Source organism: Pecten maximus, chromosome 4 (genome assembly GCF_902652985.1).
Source record: "Pecten maximus chromosome 4, xPecMax1.1, whole genome shotgun sequence".
NCBI classification, from domain to species: Eukaryota; Metazoa; Mollusca; class Bivalvia; order Pectinida; family Pectinidae; genus Pecten; species Pecten maximus.
Window position 1 is genome coordinate 8,360,802 of NC_047018.1, and position 21,374 is coordinate 8,382,175.

At 38.5% G+C, this 21,374-nt stretch overlaps 1 protein-coding gene across 3 annotated transcripts in view; it reads left to right on the forward strand.

Annotated features, from left to right (window-relative positions):
* The first annotated feature begins 8,704 nt into the window (after positions 1-8,704).
* The window catches only part of LOC117325128 (SCY1-like protein 2), a 122,823-nt gene continuing 110,153 nt past the window's right edge, over positions 8,705-21,374 (forward strand). For all 3 annotated transcript variants that reach the window (XM_033881091.1, XM_033881093.1, XM_033881092.1), the window contains exon 1: positions 8,705-9,743. In XM_033881091.1, coding sequence (XP_033736982.1) covers positions 9,594-9,743 — 150 coding nt within the window. In that variant the 5' untranslated portion in view covers positions 8,705-9,593. The remainder of the gene's footprint in view (positions 9,744-21,374) is intronic.

Genomic DNA, 21,374 nt, shown 5'->3' on the forward strand with positions numbered 1-21,374 from the left:
TTCACAACTGTTGAAATAATCGTACTTGGTAAGAAATAACAGTCATAAATGAACAAAAACCACTTATATTACTTATATAAGTTCTGATAACTGAAAGTACTTACACCGTGGTGGCTGCAAGTTACATACAACATCTTTTTCTTTACACGAAGTATGCATTTGTGCTAGCATTACACGTTTGTTTGCAAAGCTCTGGCATCTTTATCGACCATAGACACCAAAAGAAGACAGTTTTATTATTAAAAATATCTGTTACTTGTCTGTGAAATAATATATCTGTTATATGTCTGTGGAATATCATTTCTGTTACTTATCTGTGAATTGTTATATCTGTTATTTTTCTGTGAAATAATATATCTGTTATTTGTGTGTGAAATAACATATCTGGTTTATGTCTGTGACTAATGATCTTGTTCCACCTACTGTTGCAGAAAAATAACCGATACGCTCTTAGAAATAACAGTGATTATCGAGTTCCTCCATTTGGTCTTTCTCTAACAAATCTCTCGTTTATACCCTCCACTATCCGAAGCTGGAACTTGTTTGATATATATGTACGATCTAAGCCTTCCCTAAATTTGCCACAGTTATGGTGAAAGAATGTTAAACATTTTACATACCAGAGTGAGGTACAATTGTAGTGTTCTCAAATATGACCTGTATCGAGTAAATCTTATTAATGATCCATTTTGCACCTGTGGACATCCATGCGAAAATGCCTTTCACTTTTTCTTTGAATGCAAATCGTATGAATTGGAAAGATTCAATATGTTTCAAAATTAAAACACCTTAGGTTTGATTTTGGATTTAAAACTTCTCTGGTTTGGATATTCAGATCGTTCTGTAGACCAAAACTCTCTTGTGTTCCGACACGTGCAAAACTACATCAAATCCAGCGATAGATTTTGATATGTATTCTTGTAGTCTTTCTTGCAAACCCGTGTCTATTTAAATTGCATGCATTCTATATATCTAGCCTACTTTATGTTTATGCCTATCTAAATGTTTTATGTAATGTACATGTATTTGTATGATGGGAGAGGGCGTCCATAAGTTGAAAGAAAAACGTGTGCCTAATCCCTTGTCAATCGCCAATAAAATATGTTTAAAGTCAAGTAAAGTAAAAAAAAATCTGTTATATGTCTGTGAAATAATATATCTGTTATATTTTGTGTGAAATAATATATCTATATTTGTCTGTGAAATAATACATCTATGATTTGTCTGTGTAATGATATATCTGTTATTTGTCTGTGTAATGATATATCTGTTATTTGTCTGTGTAATGATATATCTGTTATTTGTCTGTGTAATGATATATCTGTTATTTGTCTGTGTAATGATATATCTGTTATTTGTCTGTGTAATGATATATCTGTTATTTGTCTGTGTAATGATATATCTGTTATTTGTCTGTGTAATGATATACATTTTGTATCTGTTACTTGTCTATAAAATAATATCTCTGTTCAATTCCCTACGATCCGAAGGCATAAGTATTGCATGGACGTAAATCCATGGCTGTGTAGCGTAAGGCAATACCATCACAGGGGCTGTAGGGTTTGGATTACCTTCTACTCACTGTCCTGTAACTGGAGTTCAATCGCACAGCATTCAGAAAATGTCACTATCAATATAACAATTATATACTCTGGGTGACTCGTGATTGTCGGACTGTCAAGGTCACATCCGGGTACTTGGTAAATACCGGAAAGGCACGATAGCTGCCATCGTTTATAAAACTTTGACTATAGATTTGTCACGTTCTTAACAATGCGGGATTACGTGACAATTCGTCGAGGTTTCTCATTACGTTTTACTGATGCTGGTTTACTAGCGATAATCAATAAATCTGTTATGTTATTTGAAATAATCTTAAATGAATAAAAAAACGCAAAGTAGGCCGATAGTCCCGAGAGGAATTCCTTCAAAAGCCATTAGTTCCTGGTTCATTCGATGATAACATAACACAATTTTAATGTCTGAATCATTTAGTAATTTGATGTTTCATGTGTTCATTCTATAAACAAATCCACTAGCGTATAGTACAATGATGTTACCAATATATAATGGCTACTCTACACATACATCACGGAATCAAAATATATCAGCAAAATGTTTTTTTTTTTTTTTTTTCATTTGTGAACATCCCGTGTTTGCCACACAAACACATTAACACATTACTTACAAGTATACACTCTGTTTTACAGTACTTCATCTGTATTGCTCGTTTTCAATGATTTTTTCATAGAAAAAAAGAAATAGAAAAATCTGTTAAGGGACTTTTATTTACTATATTGGTAGAATATGACCTCAAAGTGAAATAATTGAATTATTTAGGCGGACACTCAATCAAGAATATATCTAAAGATGTGAGTGTCCTATCTCCCTAACATGTCCTAATGATTCAATTTGTATAATTAGTATAGCATCATTATGTTGAAACGTTTTGTCGACTCAGCATTTATACCGGAAGTGGTGCCCCGTTCCTCGCGACATGGCATCGTAACACGCGAGATACGATGAATTGAGGAGATGCTATCCTCCTACACAGATAGGTAGAATGACGCAATCCTCTCTCGTCCTATCGTGACCAACCTGTACGATTCTGTTAGATCAGATATATCTGGTGATATTTGCTTTAGTTGGGATAAGATAGCATGCTAATACAGACGAGCTCAAGGATTCACGTCAATCAGCAAGCAATTCATGTTGCTTTCACACGACATCAAAGTAAACGATCGTCGTCCTCCTTAATCTCTCTCATCAGTGTTCTCATTATTCCATTGCAATTACGTAGCATTTGTCTTTTGAAAGTGTAATCTCTAACCATATTAGTGATTCATTACTATATATAGAAGGGATTGAATGTCACTTCCCCCTCCCCCGGGCTTCTTAATTACATACCTTAGCATAGGGTGAGCATGATAATAGTAATAACCAAACTAAAGGAGCCTAATATCCCTCCGAAACATGTAGCTTACATTTATCTTGGGTGTTTGCATATTACCAAACACAGATTACACACATATATTACCAAACATAGATTACACACATATATTACCAAACACATATTACACACATATATTACCAAACACATATTACACACATATATTTACATTCTGAGTGTTGATTCTTTGTAAGAACACAACGTTTCACCTGCCGATGTTACACACAATTCATCAGTTAGATATCAAAACGCAACAAAAATAGTCCCTGTTTCATTCCCGGAAATTGTTTTTTCTTTGCAATTCTTCACATAAAATCATTGTTGTATTTAAAGTTATATAATGTCTTTTGTTTTGAAAAAACAACACCTGTAAACTGCGGAAGGACACGGTAAACGATGGTGTGGTGCATTTCCATTAATTTTGCATATTTTCGTATATAGCTATCGAAAGTTAAAAAATCTCAAATTGACTGTGTTCCTTGGGTTTTATTCCAAATCACCCTAAAAATAAATGAATTGAACGGATCAATATTTTTCCCCCATTTTCATTGCGGTTATGATTAACAGTAGTTATCTACATATCTACATATCTACGCGCGTCTCGGAATATTTGTAGATAGCTACTGTTATTTATAACCGTAATGAAAATGAATAAAATCTATTCAATCCCCATGTGAATATCACATTTAATATTAATGTTTTACAGCGTACATCTGTATATTCAAACATATATACATCTCGTTTGTCCTCCTTGGACTATTACTCAGTGGTGCCAGATACTGCAGGGGATGGTGGTGGTGGGGCGTGGGATCATACATCTCTTGAACAATGTTCTTTTCTTCATAATCTGTCTCGTTTAGTCGTTTAGCCACCCCAATCATTCTTTGTATGTGATGAAGTGTATCTCTCATGAAGTGTACATGTATATGACGGGCTAGTTTTAGTTATGTATGTTATAAAGTATATCTCTCATGACAATACAGTACCGGTGAAAAATACCCAGGTGGGCATGTGGACTGGGCAGACAGGTTTGATAAGTACATGTATTGAAATAGAGATAACTGTTATTAAAGAATTTAAAAGTTTAAGATGATTAATACTTATATTAAAACTTTGGTAATATACAGAAAAAAAATCAAACTTAAAAGTATTACACACTGGCTGCCATACAAAGATAAATAATAATTGCCTAGCACAGATTTGCCAATAAACTAAACGCCAAATGAGTTTAATATTTATGTTTTATCAGAAAATGGTATAAACAAGCAGCGGAAACAATATAAATCATCTCAGCTTCAGAAATGTCATATAACGGAGCTAGTTAATCAGTTAGCATTAAGTTGCTAAATAATGAGCATAATTAATGGTCGGTAAATATTTACACTTTCCGCGCTCGAATGAAAATCAATACTTCATAATAATCAAGAGTTAATTCCGTAGTAAATGTTTCGTGCCTTAATTAATCTCTCGGGGCTAGTCTGCATAGTACATCACTCAGGAACACTCTCTATAGTACAGCACTCAGGAACAGTCTCTATAGTACAGCACTCAGGAACAGTCTCTATAGGACAGCCAGGAACAGTCTCTATAGTACATCACTCAGGACCACTCTCTATAGTACATCACTCAGGACCACTCTCTATAGTACTGCACTCAGGAACACTCTCTATAGTACATCACTCAGGAACAGTCTCTATAGTACAACACTCAGTAACACCCTCTATAGTACAGCCAGGGACAGTCTCTATAGTAGAGCACTCATAAACAGTCTCTATAGTACAGCACTCAGGAACAGTCTCTATAGTACAGCACTCAGGAACAGTTTCTATAGTACATCACTCAGGAACAGTCTCTATAGTACATCACTCAGGAACAGTCTCTATAGTACAGCACTCAGGAACACTCTCTATAGTACTGCACTCAGGAACACTCTCTATAGTACATCACTCAGGAACAGTCTCTATAGTACAACACTCAGTAACACCCTCTATAGTACAGCCAGGGACAGTCTCTATAGTAGAGCACTCATAAACAGTCTCTATAGTACAGCACTCAGGAACAGTCTCTATAGTACAGCACTCAGGAACACTCTCTAGAGTACAGCACTCAGGAACAGTCTCTATAGTATATCACTCAGGAACAGTCTCTATAGTACAACACTCAGGAACAGTCTCTATAGTACAGCACTCAGGAACAGTCTCTATAGTACAGCACTCAGGAACAGTCTCTATAGTACAGCACTCAGGAACAGTCTCTATAGTACAGCACTCAGGAACAGTCTCTATAGTACAGCACTAAGGACCACTCTCTATAGTACATCACTCAGGAACAGTCTCTATAGTACAACTCTCAGGAACAGTCTCTATAGTACAGCACTCAGGACCACTCTCTATAGTACATCACTCAGGAACAGTCTCTATAGTACAACACTCAGGAACAGTCTCTATAGTACATCACTCAGGAACACTCTCTATAGTACTGCACCCAGGAACAGTCTCTATAGTACAACACTCAGGAACACTCTCTATATTAGAGCACTCAGGAACACTCTCTATAGTACTGCACCCAGGAACAGTCTCTATAGTACTACACTCAGGAACAGTCTCTATAGTACTACACTCAGGAACAGTCTCTATAGTATAACTCTCAGGAACAGTCGCTATAGTACAACACTCAGGAACAGTCTCTATAGTACAACACCCAGGAACACTCTCTATAGTACAGCACCCAGGAACAGTCTCTATAGTACATCACTCAGGAACAGTCTCTATAGTACATCACTCAGGAACAGTTTCTATAGTACATCACTCAGGAACAGTCTCTATAGTACATCACTCAGGAACAGTCTCTATAGTACATCACTAAGGAACACTCTCTATAGTACATCACTCAGGAACAGTCTCTATAGTACATCACTCAGGAACAGTCTCTATAGTACATCACTAAGGAACACTCTCTATAGTACATCACTCAGGAACACTCTCTATAGTACAGCACTCAGGACCACTCTCTATAGTACAGCACTCAGGACCACTCTCTATAGTACATCACTCAGGACCACTCTCTATAATACAACACTCAGGAACAGTCTCTATAGTACAGTACTCAGGAACAGTCTCTATAGTACATCACCCAGGAACACTCTCTATAGTACATCACTCAGGAACAGTCTCTATAGTACAGCCAGGAACAGTCTCTATAGTACAACACTCAGGAACAGTCTTTATAGTACATCACTAAGGAACACTCTCTATAGTACAGCACTCAGGACCACTCTCTATAGTACATCACTCAGGAACACTCTCTATAGTACAGCACTCAGGAACACTCTCTATAGTACAGCACTCAGGAACACTTTCTATAGTACAACACTCAGGAACACTCTCTATAGTACAACACTCAGGAACACTCTCTATAGTACATCACTCAGGAACAGTCTCTATAGTACAACACTCAGGACCACTCTCTATAGTACATCACTCAGCAACAGTCTATCACCCAGGAACAGTCTCTATAGTACATCACCCAGGAACAGTCTCTATAGTACATCACCCAGGAACAGTCTCTATAGTACATCACTCAGGAACAGTCTCTATAGTACAACATTCAGGACCTCTCTCTATAGTACATCACCCATTAACAGTCTCTATAGTACAACACTCAGGAACAGTCTCTATAGTACAACACTCAGGAACACTCTCTATAGTACAGCCAGGAACAGTTTCTATAGCACTGAACTCAAGAACATTCTCTATAGAACTGCACTCAGGAACAGTCTGTAAAGTACAGTACTCAGGAACATTCTCTATAGTACTACACTCAGGAACATTCTCTATAGTACAGCATTCAGTATGCATGTTTATGTTACTCCACCACCCCGATAAGTCTCTGTATGTTTGTATTACTCCGCCACACCGATCAGTATCGATATTTTTGTGTTACTCCGCCACCCCGATCAGTCTCTGTATGTTTTATATTACTCCGCTACCCCGATCAGTCACTGTATGTTTGTATTACTCCACCACCCCGATCAGTCTCTGCTTGTTTGTATTACTCCGCCACCCCGATCAGTCTCTCTATGTTTGTGTTACTCCGCCACCCCGATCAGTCTCTGTATGTTTGTGTTACTCCGCCACCCCGACCAGTCTCTGTATGTTTGTATTACTCCGCCACCCCGACCAGTCTCTGTATGTTTGTGTTACTCCGCCACCCCGATCAGTCTCTCTATGTTTGTGTTACTCCGCCACCCCGATCAGTCTCTGTATGTTTGTGTTACTCCACCACCCCGATCAGTCTCTTTATGTTTGTATTACTCCACCACCCCGATCAGTCTATGTATGTTTGTGTTACTCCGCCACCCCGATCAGTCTCTGTATGTTTGTGTTACTCCGCCACCCCGATCAGTCTCTGTATGTTTGTGTTACTCCGCCACCCCGATCAGTCTCTGTATGTTTATATTACTCCGCCACCCCGATCAGTCTCTGTATGTTTGTGTTACTCCACCACCCCGATCAGTCTCTTTATGTTTGTATTACTCCACCACCCCGATCAGTCTATGTATGTTTGTATTACTCCGCCACCCCGATCACAGTCTCTGTATGTTTGTATTACTCCACCACCCCGATCAGTCTATGTATGTTTGTATTACTCCGCCACCCCGATCACAGTCTCTGTATGTTTGTATTACTCCGCCACCCCAACCAGTCTCTGTATGTTTGTGTTACTCCGCCACCCCGATCAATCTCTGTATGTTTATATTACTCCGCCACCCCGATCAGTCTCTGTATGTTTTATATTACTCTGCCACCCCGATCAGTCTCTGTATGTTTATGCTACTCCGCCACCCGATCACAGTCTCTGCATGTTTTACTCCGCCATCCCGATCAGTCCCTGTGACTATTATGACTCCGCCATCCGATTAGTCTCTGTATGTTTGTATTACTCCGCCACCCCGATCAGTCTCTGTATGTTTGTATTACTCCGCCACCCCGATCAGTCTCTGTATGTTTGTATTACTCCGCCACCCCGATCAGTCTCTGTATGTTTGTATTACTCCGCCACCCCGATCAGTCTCTGTATGTTTGTGTTACTCCGCCACCCCGATCAGTCTCTGTATGTTTGTGTTACTCCGCCACCCCGATCAGTCTCTGTATGTTTGTGTTACTCCGCCACCCCGATCAGTCTCTGTATGTTTGTATTACTCCGCCACCCCGATCAGTCTCTGTATGTTTGTATTACTCCGCCACCCCGATCAGTCTCTGTATGTTTGTGTTACTCCGCCACCCCGATCAGTCTCTGTATGTTTGTGTTACTCCGCCACCCCGATCAGTCTCTGTATGTTTATATTACTCCGCCACCCCGATTAGTCTCTGTATGTTTGTATTACTCCGCCACCCCGATCACAGTCTCTGTATGTTTGTGTTACTCCGCCACCCCGATCAGTCTCTGTATGTTTATATTACTCCGCCACCCCGATCAGTCTCTGTATGTTTTATATTACTCTGCCACCCCGATCAGTCTCTGTATGTTTATGCTACTCCGCCACCCGATCACAGTCTCTGCATGTTTTACTCCGCCATCCCGATCAGTCCCTGTGACTGTTATGACTCCGCCATCCGATTAGCCCCTGTAGTCCTGTGCCAATCCAGTTCCTGTATCTTCGTGTCATACAGAGTCCATATCTGTTCGTGTCACCGTCAATCCAACTATGCCCTGTATGTTAGCGCTGTCGCAGTCTTTGCTTGGCTTGGCAGTAGCTCAATAGCGAGCTGCTGAGGCGTCCAGTGGCATAGATTCATAAGTCCGTCAGCGAGGTTTTAACTCTCCTCTTGTAAAGGCTTCGTACACAGGCTTCAGTAGGGAACGCGTGTCCAGCGTCACTGCAATCATGCTCGAGGTTTTCATTTACACAACTAGCATTGACGACTCAGTTAACTGACAATTTAAGTGGATATATGTAAGCTTGAGTGCTCTTTCCTTATAGCACCGGTCAGTGTTTACTCATCTCATTTAAATCTGGTACCTTATGTATTGATGACCAACTCCATAGAACTAGCGAGTAGATAGATTATCAGCTGACGACATGTACGATGGTGTCCCTGTAAGCTGGTCTCGTGTCTTATGATCTAGTGATGGAGAGAGTTTACACAAAAAACCAGCAATGTTAGTAACAGGTGTCACACACGCATGGCACCCAGTGCAACGGCATATCGGAAAACCTTAACATACTCGTCGTGCTCAGGATGTAGATTATCGTACGCTTTACCTGTTTAAAAAAGCTTTACAAAGAGGATTTCCCACCATGTTGTAAGATAGTTAAAAATAAGTGTGTATTACTGTATTACTAGCTGTGTGTTTTCGTGCCAAATATAGAACGCAATGGAACGCATCTTTGAATACGTTTCCCGTACCTGCTAGATCGAGATACATCACGCGAAGGTGTAAATCTCTGCTGTTAATTCATTATCTCTTAATCTTTATAGCTGGATTTTAAGTCACGACTGTAAAGGTGTGCAAGCTGGAGAGCTTTTCCATCGAGAACATTTGTGTGGATTTCGAGGATGACAACGAAGTCGACCGTCGGAAAGGATGCGGGAAAACTAACAGTAACGGACGGATAAGATGCTCAGGTTTCCTCTGCAGTATGGACGTGTTTTCAATGATCAAACAGACCATCACTTCGGAAGACTCAAACCCAATCACGAAATATTTCGAAATTGGGCGCCAAGTTGGTAGCTACGGACCAGAAATGGTCTGGAAAATATACGATGCTGTTAGAAAAGAGGATAAAAAGGTAAGTGTTTTATTGAGTTGTATGAGTTTGTAGGATACACTGGGGAATGTGTGAAGCATTGAAAGGCTATAGACGTTGTGTTGACATCAGATACATTAGATAATCATATTTTGATATACACAGCATGAATACTCTAATAAACACGTCACGGATTTAGTACCCATCACTTAGAACATGTATTGTTGTTAAATGACACCTGGTAATGGTATGTTATAGGTGAGATGATTCTAGTAACAACTGTTTATAAGGAATCCCACGGGAACAGGAGCGATAATTCGTTATATCCGGAAATTCCTTACAGGGTTTTAAAATATATGAAATTCAGCTAAACCGGGGATTACTAGACAGTAAGCAGAAATCCGTATGAAGTTTGTTGGTCTAATTTTACTGTACTAATCAGGCACCAGCATTACGCTGTGAATACCTGACATAGAAACGGCGTGGTTTGACGACCTTAACATGACATACGAATAAACAAGGATAAATAGATGACTGAAAAAGACAAATAACAATCAATGTGTGGGATCTGTAAATGTTGTTGTTGAAATGATTAAAAAAATTCTGTGTGTCATAGTAAAGTTTATTTTTTAAGTAGTAAAAATAGACCAACTATTCACCAAATATCATGCCAGTAGGTAAATCAGTAAAAAAGATTCGCAAATTGATGAGTTAGTGACATATGGCTCGGGAGTTACAAAGTTCAAGCTACTGTTCTGCTCACAAAGCATTACTGTACAATGGTCCGAAAATGGTAGGTTGTTACACTATATTACTGTATACCTGTTTGTGGTGTGACGACTTGTTACACTATATTACTGTATACCTGTTTGGGGAGTGACGACTTGTTACACAATATTACTGTATACCTGTTTGGGGTGTGACGACCTGTTACACTATATTACTGTATACCTGTTTGGGGTGTGACGACTTGTTACACAATATTACTGTATACCTGTTTGGGGTGTGACGACTTGTTACACTATATTACTGTATACAGGTTTGGGGAGTGACGACTTGTTACACTATATTACTGTATACCTGTTTGGGGTGTGACGACTTGTTACACTATATTACTGTAACCTGTTGGTTGTGAGATGTTCTAATTATGTAACCTGTTTGTGTAGATGTACCATTTACGTATCCTTGTTGACATTGTTAACTAATTACGTATACGTTTGGTGTAGACTGACATTATCTGTATACCTTTGGAGTGACATTGTTACACATATTACGTATACCTGTTGGGGTGTGACGACTGTACACTAATTACGATACGGTTGGGTTGTGAACGTTAACTATATTACGATACCTGTTTGGGTGTGAGACGACTTGTTACAGTATTTACTGTATACCTGTTTTGGGGTTGAAACATGTTACAACGAATTACTGTATACCTGTTTGGGGTGTGACGACTTGTACACTATATTACTGTATACTTTGGGAGTGACGACTTGTTACACTATATTACTGTATACCTGTTTGGGTGTGACGACTTGTTACACTATATTACTGTATACCTGTTTGGGGGTGACGACTTGTTACACATATTACTGTATACCTGTTTGGGGTGTGACGACTTGTTACACTATATTACTGTATACCTGTTTGGGGTGTGACGACTTGTTACACTATATTACTGTATACCTGTTTGGGGTGTGACGACTTGTTACACTATATTACTGTATACCTGTTTGGGGTGTGACGACTTGTTACACTATATTACTGTATACCTGTTTGGGGTGTGACGACTTGTTACACTATATTACTGTATACCTGTTTGGGGTGTGACGACTTGTTACACTATATTACTGTATACCTGTTTGGGGTGTGACGACTTGTTACACTATATTACTGTATACCTGTTTGGGGTGTGACGACTTGTTACACTATATTACTGTATACCTGTTTGGGGTGTGACGACTTGTTACACTATATTACTGTATACCTGTTTGGGGTGTGACGACTTGTTACACTATATTACTGTATACCTGTTTGGGGAGTGACGACTTGTTACACTATATTACTGTATACCTGTTTGAGGTGTGACGACTTGTTACACTATGTTACTGTATACCTGTTTGGGGTGTGACGACTTGTTACACTATATTACTGTATACCTGTTTGGGGTGTGACGACTTGTTACACTATATTACTGTATACCTGTTTGGGTGGGACGACTTGTTACACTATATTACTGTATACGTGTTTGGGGTGTGACGACTTGTTACACTATATTACTGTATACCTGTTTGAGGTGTGACGACTTGTTACACTATAATACTGTATACCTGTTTAGGGAGTGACGACTTGTTAAACAATATTACTGTATACCTGTTTGGGGTGTGACGACCGGTTACACTATATTACTGTATACCTGTTTGGGGTGTGACGACTTGTTACACTATATTACTGTATACCTGTTTGGGGTGTGACGACTTGTTACACTATATTACTGTATACCTGTTTGGGGTGTGACGACTTGTTACACTATATTACTGTATACCTGTTTGGGGTGTGACGACTTGTTACACTATATTACTGTATACCTGTTTGGGGTGTGACGACTTGTTACACTATATTACTGTATACCTGTTTGGGGTGTGACGACTTGTTACACAATATTACTGTATACCTGTTTGGGGTGTGACGACTTGTTACACTATATTACTGTATACCTGTTTGGGGTGTGACGACTTGTTACACAATATTACTGTATACCTGTTTGGGGTGTGACGACTTGTTACACTATATTACTGTATACCTGTTTGAGGTGTGACGACTTGTTACACAATATTACTGTATACCTGTTTGGGGTGTGACGACTTGTTACACAATATTACTGTATACCTGTTTGGGGTGTGACGACTTGTTACACTATAATACTGTATACCTGTTTAGGGAGTGACGACTTGTTAAACAATATTACTGTATACCTGTTTGAGGTGTGACGACTTGTTACACTATATTACTGTATACCTGTTTGTGGTGTGACGACTTGTTACACTATATTACTGTATACCTGTTTGGGGTGTGACGACTTGTTACACTATATTGCTGTATACCTGTTTGAGGTGTGACGACTTGTTACACTATGTTACTGTATACCTGTTTGGGGTGTGACGACTTGTTACACAATATTACTGTATACCTGTTTGGGGTGTGACGACTTGTTACACTATATTACTGTATACCTGTTTGGGGTGTGACGACTTGTTACACAATATTACTGTATACCTGTTTGGGATGTGACGACTTGTTACACTATATTACTGTATACCTGTTTGGGTTGTGACGACTTGTTACACTATATTACCGTATACCTGTTTTGGGTGTGACGACTTGTTACACTATATTATAGTATACCTGTTTGAGGTGTGACGACTTGTTACACTATATTACTGTATACCTGTTTGGGGTGTGACGACTTGTTACACTATATTACTGTATACCTGTTTGGGGTGTGACGACTTGTTACACTATATTACTGTATACCTGTTTGGGGTGTGACGACTTGTGACACAATATTACTGTATACCTGTTTGGGGTTTGAAGACTTGTTACACTATATTACTGTATACCTGTTTGGGGTGTGACGACTTGTTACACTACATTACTGTATACCTGTTTGATGTTTGACGACTTGTTACACTATATTACTGTATACCTGTTTGGGGTGTGACGACTTGTTACACAATAATACTGTATACCTGTTTGGGGTATGTGGTTTATTACACAATATTACTGTATACCTGTTTGGGGTGTGACGACTTGTTACACTACATTACTGTATACCTGTTTGTGGTGTGACGACTTGTTACACAATAAAACTGTATACCTGTTTGAGGTGTGACGACTTGTTACACTACATTGCTGTATACCTGTTTGACGTGTGACGACTTGTTACACAATATTACTGTATACCTGTTTGGGGTGTGACGACTTGTTACACTATATTACTGTATACCTGTTTGGGGTGTGACGACATGTTACACTATATTACTGTATACCTGTTTGGGGTGTGACGACTTGTTACACTATATTACTGTATACCTGTTTGGGGTGTGACGACTTGTTACACTATATTACTGTATACCTGTTTGGGGTGTGACGACTTGTTACACTATATTACTGTATACCTGTTTGGGGTGTGACGACATGTTACACTATATTACTGTATACCTGTTTGGGGGGGTGACGACTTGTTACACTATATTACTGTATACCTGTTTGGGGTGTGACGACTTGTTACACTATATTACTGTATACCTGTTTGGGGTGTGACGACTTGTTACACTATATTACTGTATACCTGTTTGGGGTGTGACGACTTGTTACACTATATTATTGTATACCTGTTTGGGGTGTGACGACTTGTTACACTATATTACTGTATACCTGTTTGGGGTGTGACGACTTGTTACACTATATTACTGTATACCTGTTTGGGGTGTGACGACCTGTTACACAATATTACTGTATACCTGTTTGGATTGTGACGACTTGTCACACTATATTACTGTATACCTGTTTGGGGTGTGACGACTTGTTACACTATATTACTGTATACCTGTTTGAGGTGTGACGACTTGTTACACTATATTACTGTATACCTGTTTGGGGGTGACGACTTGTTACACTATATTACTGTATACCTGTTTGGGGTGTGACGACTTGTTACACTATATTACTGTATACCTGTTTGGGGTGTGACGACTTGTTACACTATATTACTGTATACCTGTTTGAGGTGTGACGACTTGTTACACTATATTACCTGTATACCTGTTTGAGGTGTGACGACTTGTTACACTATATTACTGTATACCTGTTTGGGGTGTGACGACTTGTTACACTATATTACTGTATACCTGTTTGGGGTGTGACGACTTGTTACACTATATTACTGTATACCTGTTTGGGTGTGACGACTTGTTACACTATATTACCTGTATACCTGTTTGGGTGTGACGACTTGTTACACTATATTACTGTATACCTGTTTGGGTGTGACGACTTGTTACACTATATTACTGTATACCTGTTTGGGGTGTGACGACTTGTTACACTATATTACTGTATACCTGTTTGGGGTGTGACGACTTGTTACACTATATTACTGTATACCTGTTTGGGGTGTGACGACTTGTTACACAATATTACTGTATACCTGTTTGGGGTTTGAAGACTTGTTACACTATATTACTGTATACCTGTTTGGGGTGTGACGACTTGTTACACTACATTACTGTATACCTGTTTGATGTTTGACGACTTGTTACACTATATTACTGTATACCTGTTTGGGGTGTGACGACTTGTTACACAATAATACTGTATACCTGTTTGGGGTATGTGGTTTATTACACAATATTACTGTATACCTGTTTGGGGTGTGACGACTTGTTACACTACATTACTGTATACCTGTTTGTGGTGTGACGACTTGTTACACAATAAAACTGTATACCTGTTTGAGGTGTGACGACTTGTTACACTACATTGCTGTATACCTGTTTGACGTGTGACGACTTGTTACACAATATTACTGTATACCTGTTTGGGGTGTGACGACTTGTTACACTATATTACTGTATACCTGTTTGGGGTGTGACGACTTGTTACACTATATTACTGTATACCTGTTTGGGGTGTGACGACTTGTTACACTATATTACTGTATACCTGTTTGGGGTGTGACGACTTGTTACACTATATTACTGTATACCTGTTTGGGGTGTGACGACTTGTTACACTATATTACTGTATACCTGTTTGGGGTGTGACGACTTGTTACACTATATTACTGTATACCTGTTTGGGGTGTGACGACTTGTTACACTATATTACTGTATACCTGTTTGGGGTGTGACGACTTGTTACACTATATTACTGTATACCTGTTTGGGGTGTGACGACTTGTTACACTATATTACTGTATACCTGTTTGGGGTGTGACGACTTGTTACACTATATTACTGTATACCTGTTTGGGGTGTGACGACTTGTTACACTATATTACTGTATACCTGTTTGGGGTGTGACGACTTGTTACACTATATTACTGTATACCTGTTTGGGGTGTGACGACTTGTTACACTATATTACTGTATACCTGTTTGGGGTGTGACGACTTGTTACACTATATTACTGTATACCTGTTTGGGGTGTGACGACTTGTTACACTATATTACTGTATACCTGTTTGGGGAGTGACGACTTGTTACACTATATTACTGTATACCTGTTTGAGGTGTGACGACTTGTTACACAATGTTACTGTATACCTGTTTGGGGTGTGACGACTTGTTACACTATATTACTGTATACCTGTTTGGGGTGTGACGACTTGTTACACTATATTACTGTATACCTGTTTGGGTGGGACGACTTGTTACACTATATTACTGTATACGTGTTTGGGGTGTGACGACTTGTTACACTATATTACTGTATACCTGTTTGAGGTGTGACGACTTGTTACACTATAATACTGTATACCTGTTTAGGGAGTGACGACTTGTTAAACAATATTACTGTATACCTGTTTGGGGTGTGACGACCGGTTACACTATATTACTGTATACCTGTTTGGGGTGTGACGACTTGTTACACTATATTACTGTATACCTGTTTGGGGTGTGACGACTTGTTACACTATATTACTGTATACCTGTTTGGGGTGTGACGACTTGTTACACTATATTACTGTATACCTGTGTTGGGGTGTGACGACTTGTTACACTATATTACTGTATACCTGTTTGGGGTGTGACGACTTGTTACACTATATTACTGTATACCTGTTTGGGGTGTGACGACTTGTTACACAATATTACTGTATACCTGTTTGGGGTGTGACGACTTGTTACACTATATTACTGTATACCTGTTTGGGGTGTGACGACTTGTTACACAATATTACTGTATACCTGTTTGGGGTGTGACGACTTGTTACACTATATTACTGTATACCTGTTTGAGGTGTGACGACTTGTTACACTATGTTACTGTATACCTGTTTGGAGTGTGACGACTTGTTACACTATATTACTGTATACCTGTTTGAGGTGTGACGACTTGTTAAACTATATTACCGTATACCTGTTTGGGGAGTGACGACTTGTTACACTATATTACTGTATACCTGTTTGGGGTGTGACGACTTGTTACACAACATTACTGTATACCTGTTTGGGGTGTGACGACTTGTTACACAATATTACTGTACACCTGTTTGGGGTGTGACGACTTGTTACACTATATTACTGTATACCTGTTTGGGTGTGACGACTTGTTACACAATATTATTGTATACCTGTTTGGGGAGTGACGACTTGTTACACTATATTACTGTATACCTGTTTGGGGTGTGACGACTTGTTACACTATATTACTGTATACCTGTTTGGGGCGTGACGACTTGTTACACTATATTACTGTATACCTGTTTGGGGTTTGAAGACTTGTTACGCTATATTACTGTATACCTGTTTGGGGTGTGACGACTTGTTACACTATATTACTGTATACGTGTTTGGGGTGTGACGACTTGTTACACTATATTACTGTATACCTGTTTGAGGTGTGACGACTTGTTACACTATATTACTGTATACCTGTTTGGGGTGTGACGACTTGTCACACACCCGCGATGCACAGCTACCTCATATACGGGTATAGGAACGTATTAATTCACCTTAAAATATTTAAGGAACTTCGAAGAGGCCATTTAGTTGCTACAACTGAATAAATGAGTTATTATCGTTAATTCGCAATAAAACAGAGCATTCTTGTCGTTGTTCTGCATAGCCATGGAAAAGTACATTTATCAAAAGTGATTCACATATCCTTAGTCACAATCTCGACTCTCCAATTTACACATTTCGTCGGAATTCTTTGAATTAATCAACCCAGAACAAAAGCACGGCTTGATTAAAAACCAATGTTTTATGGAAGCAAATTAATATTGCGCAGCGCAATTTTATATAGGTGATTATATGTTGACCTACCTTATGATTAACTGTGCCGGTACCTATACATATACATGTATGTAATACATGTTAATTATACCCCGAAATAACTAGATCTCTGATTAACTGTGCTGGTACCTATACATACATATAATACATGTGAATTATACCCCGAAATAGCTGGACCTCTGATTAATTATATAGACTCCCTGTCATAGTTGACGGGTAGAGCAGATGATGGCGTTGGAACTAACGCGGATACCTTACACATATGCGCTTAATGCCGTGGATGGAAGTGAAAGTTAATGAATTACAGAGGCTAATTAACCGACTGAGAAATGTAGGCCATCTGCTTCGATATACATATACTAAGTACCAACAGTATGTTTTCCCAAGTAAGTCCAGTTCCCTTCACAATCAACATCAACATCAGTTAATGTACTTCCATATGAAAAAGGATTTAAGAATTGGGATAGAAAAGTTATCGATTTGCGTTATCAGAGATTTATCAAGGTTGAAATACATTTTTTGGTAGAAATGCTATTTTACAAGGTGCGTGGCGTGCCTGGTCCATATCTGATTCACAGACAAACACTCGAATAGCATGTATATGTAGACTACTTAATGTTAACATACTCGATAAAATAAGACTTCTTCCGACACCTCACAGAGTTGTGACCGAGTACACCTTGTAAACTGGCGGTACATTCATCAATCGGTGACAAAAACATCTTAAATGAACATGGCTTCCAACGTCTCACCGTCTTAACTTCATGTGAGTCACTGTAAGTGTCATTGTTGGTATAGTTTAAACTAAATAAATATGCAATTGTTTTTTTGTTTTTTTTTACGGTACAAAAGATTTATTCCCCCAGCTGGAAATATCCTAGATGTGTGTATACACTTATGGCTAAGCAGTAATTGTATACACACTTCTGTATTTGATAGGAGTTGCCAGGGTTGGGGAGCCCTGGGTTCATCTCCCGCAGGAGGGCTCTCATACTGTACTTGCATGCAATCGTATTTGTCGAAATTGTATGTTTTCAAAATCTTTCGTTATAAAGTTATTAAACAGTATCTTTTAAGACAAGTAAAGTCATATTTATAGTCTAACATTGCTTTACTTACAGTGAATTACACTTTCCTCTGAGAGGTTGTTTCGCTGCTCTACTAGACTACATTGTATCAATAGCTACATGATAAACACAGACGTAGTCTTTCATGGTGTTTCATGATAACTAGTAAATAGCCAGTAAAAGGTTGTTTGCAAGCAGGGCTAGATAAGTCGATAAGTTAGAAAATAGCAATTTAAAACAAGCAAGAGGATTATTTAGAAAATATCAATGAATATTGTGGACTAATTTTTTATCATTATTCATTTCCTAGTCTATTCCTGCGAGATTGCAGGAACCTACTTGGAAGTAAGAAAACGCTGAGGGTACCAAATAATAATGTGGATTGGTTTTTATGTCTGTATTTTATGTTTTTGAAACACTTTAACAAGTCTCTGCATGAGGAAATTCTGTAGCATGGAGTAAAATATCGGTGACCTAATGAGGAACGTATCGCTTTTACTGGACAGTCATAAATGACGCCTGTCACTACAGTCACTTTAAAATACAAGTATTAGTAATGGTCACCTTATCACCATTCAATATATTTGTGGTGACTGGAATGTTTCGTCATCAGTTCTTACTGTTTCTACGGCTTCAACTAATAAACATAGATAACGTGTGTGACCAACGAAACAGCTGTATGAGACAGTTACCTGTCCAATACAATACATATATATGTACTGTATGGCGTGTATATATAAGTATACCTGTTTAGTTGTCGGCTATATCACATGCTGCTTCCAAACACATTGTACTTTGTGTTAGTTCATATGAAGTCTAGTATCATAGTAGTATTTATCCCATAACCACGCTTGTTTCACAACTGATATGGCACGTGATAAAATTCGTAGCAGTGTGTTATTGTTTTTGTTTACACACCGCAGTGTGTAACCACTTTCTAAGCCTCCGATTGGTCATTTGTGACCTCCAACGAATCTGATTGGCTAACCTCTGGCCTTTGACCACGCTAAAGCTCGTGTCTTTTCCAAATTAACTAACTCGAGTTGGATAAAAATGATAAACAATCTCCACTCGTTGGGGAACCTCTATATAGCACATTTCTATAACGAGAGTTAGATAACGAAAAGCCAAAACAGTGACACAGTGTTAAATAGCTGTTTTGGCTTTCTAGGAGTGGTCGTTAGTGATGCTAATCCCTGAAGCGTAGATACCAAAAAGGCGAATTAGGAAACACAAACAAAAGTAAAAGGAAGTGTTTAAATCTAGATTGGGAGGTACAATAGTCCCACAGTTTAAAACATTTCATTATTGTTCGATATTGGATTCCAAAAGAATGTCGCCCACAATGTGAATATTTAGTGCCACTATTGAATTGAACTATAGAAGTGGAGTCTGAACACCAGAACACACTGTTACACGTATATCATATTGTTGAAATATAATCGTGTGGTGAATGACAAGTTTGGTCAGCAATACTAGCTCTTCCTTTGGCATCAACGACCAGACAAGGACATTTCCATTCTCGACACAGAAATTATCCTCCGACTGAGAAGCGAACGCCGGATATGAAGGGCCCTTCTTTTGCTCTTCGGCACCATTAAAGATGGCGATCGGATGACACTGAGACCGACATCAGGGATGAGAAATCCCATCTCTTCCATTGACAGTAGAACGTTTTATTTCGTGTTGCTGAATGACACTGTGTTTCATTGGCCAGAAGGTGACTTGATTTCCAATAGAGAGGTGTTATGTTTAACACATACCTTCGTAATTGGTGTTACATGTATGGCCTGTATATTTTATATACTATAACAGCTGTATTGGTATTATGGCCTTTATGTACTATCTATCATATCACCAGTATTGGTATCATGGTCTGTGTATACAATATATTATATCAACTGTATTGATATCATGGTCTGAATATACTATATATCATATCAACAGTATTGGTATTATTGTCTGTATATACTGTATACTATAACAGCTGTATTGGTATCATGGTCTGTATATACTGTATACTATAACAGCTGTATTGGTATTATGGTCTGTATATACTGTATACTATAACAGCTGTATTGGTATCATGGTCTGTATATACTGTATACTATAACAGCTGTATTGATATCATGGTCTGTATATATTATATACTATATCAGCTGTATTGGTATCATGGTCTGTATATACTGTATACTATAACAGCTGTATTGGTATTATGGTCTGTATATACTGTATACTATAACAGCTGTATTGGTATTATGGTCTTTATATACTGTATACTATAACAGCTGTATTAGTATTATGGTCTGTATATACTGTATACTATAAAAGCTGTATTGGTATTATGGTCTGTATATACTGTATACTATAACAGCTGTATTGGTATCATGGTCTGTATATACTGTATACTATAACAGCTGTATTGGTATTATGGTCTGTATATACTGTATACCATAAAAGCTGTATTGGTATCATGGTCTGTATATACTGTATACTGTAACAGCTGTATTGGTATTATGGTCTGTATATACTGTATACTATAACAGCTGTATTGGTATCATAGTCTGTATATACTGTATACTATA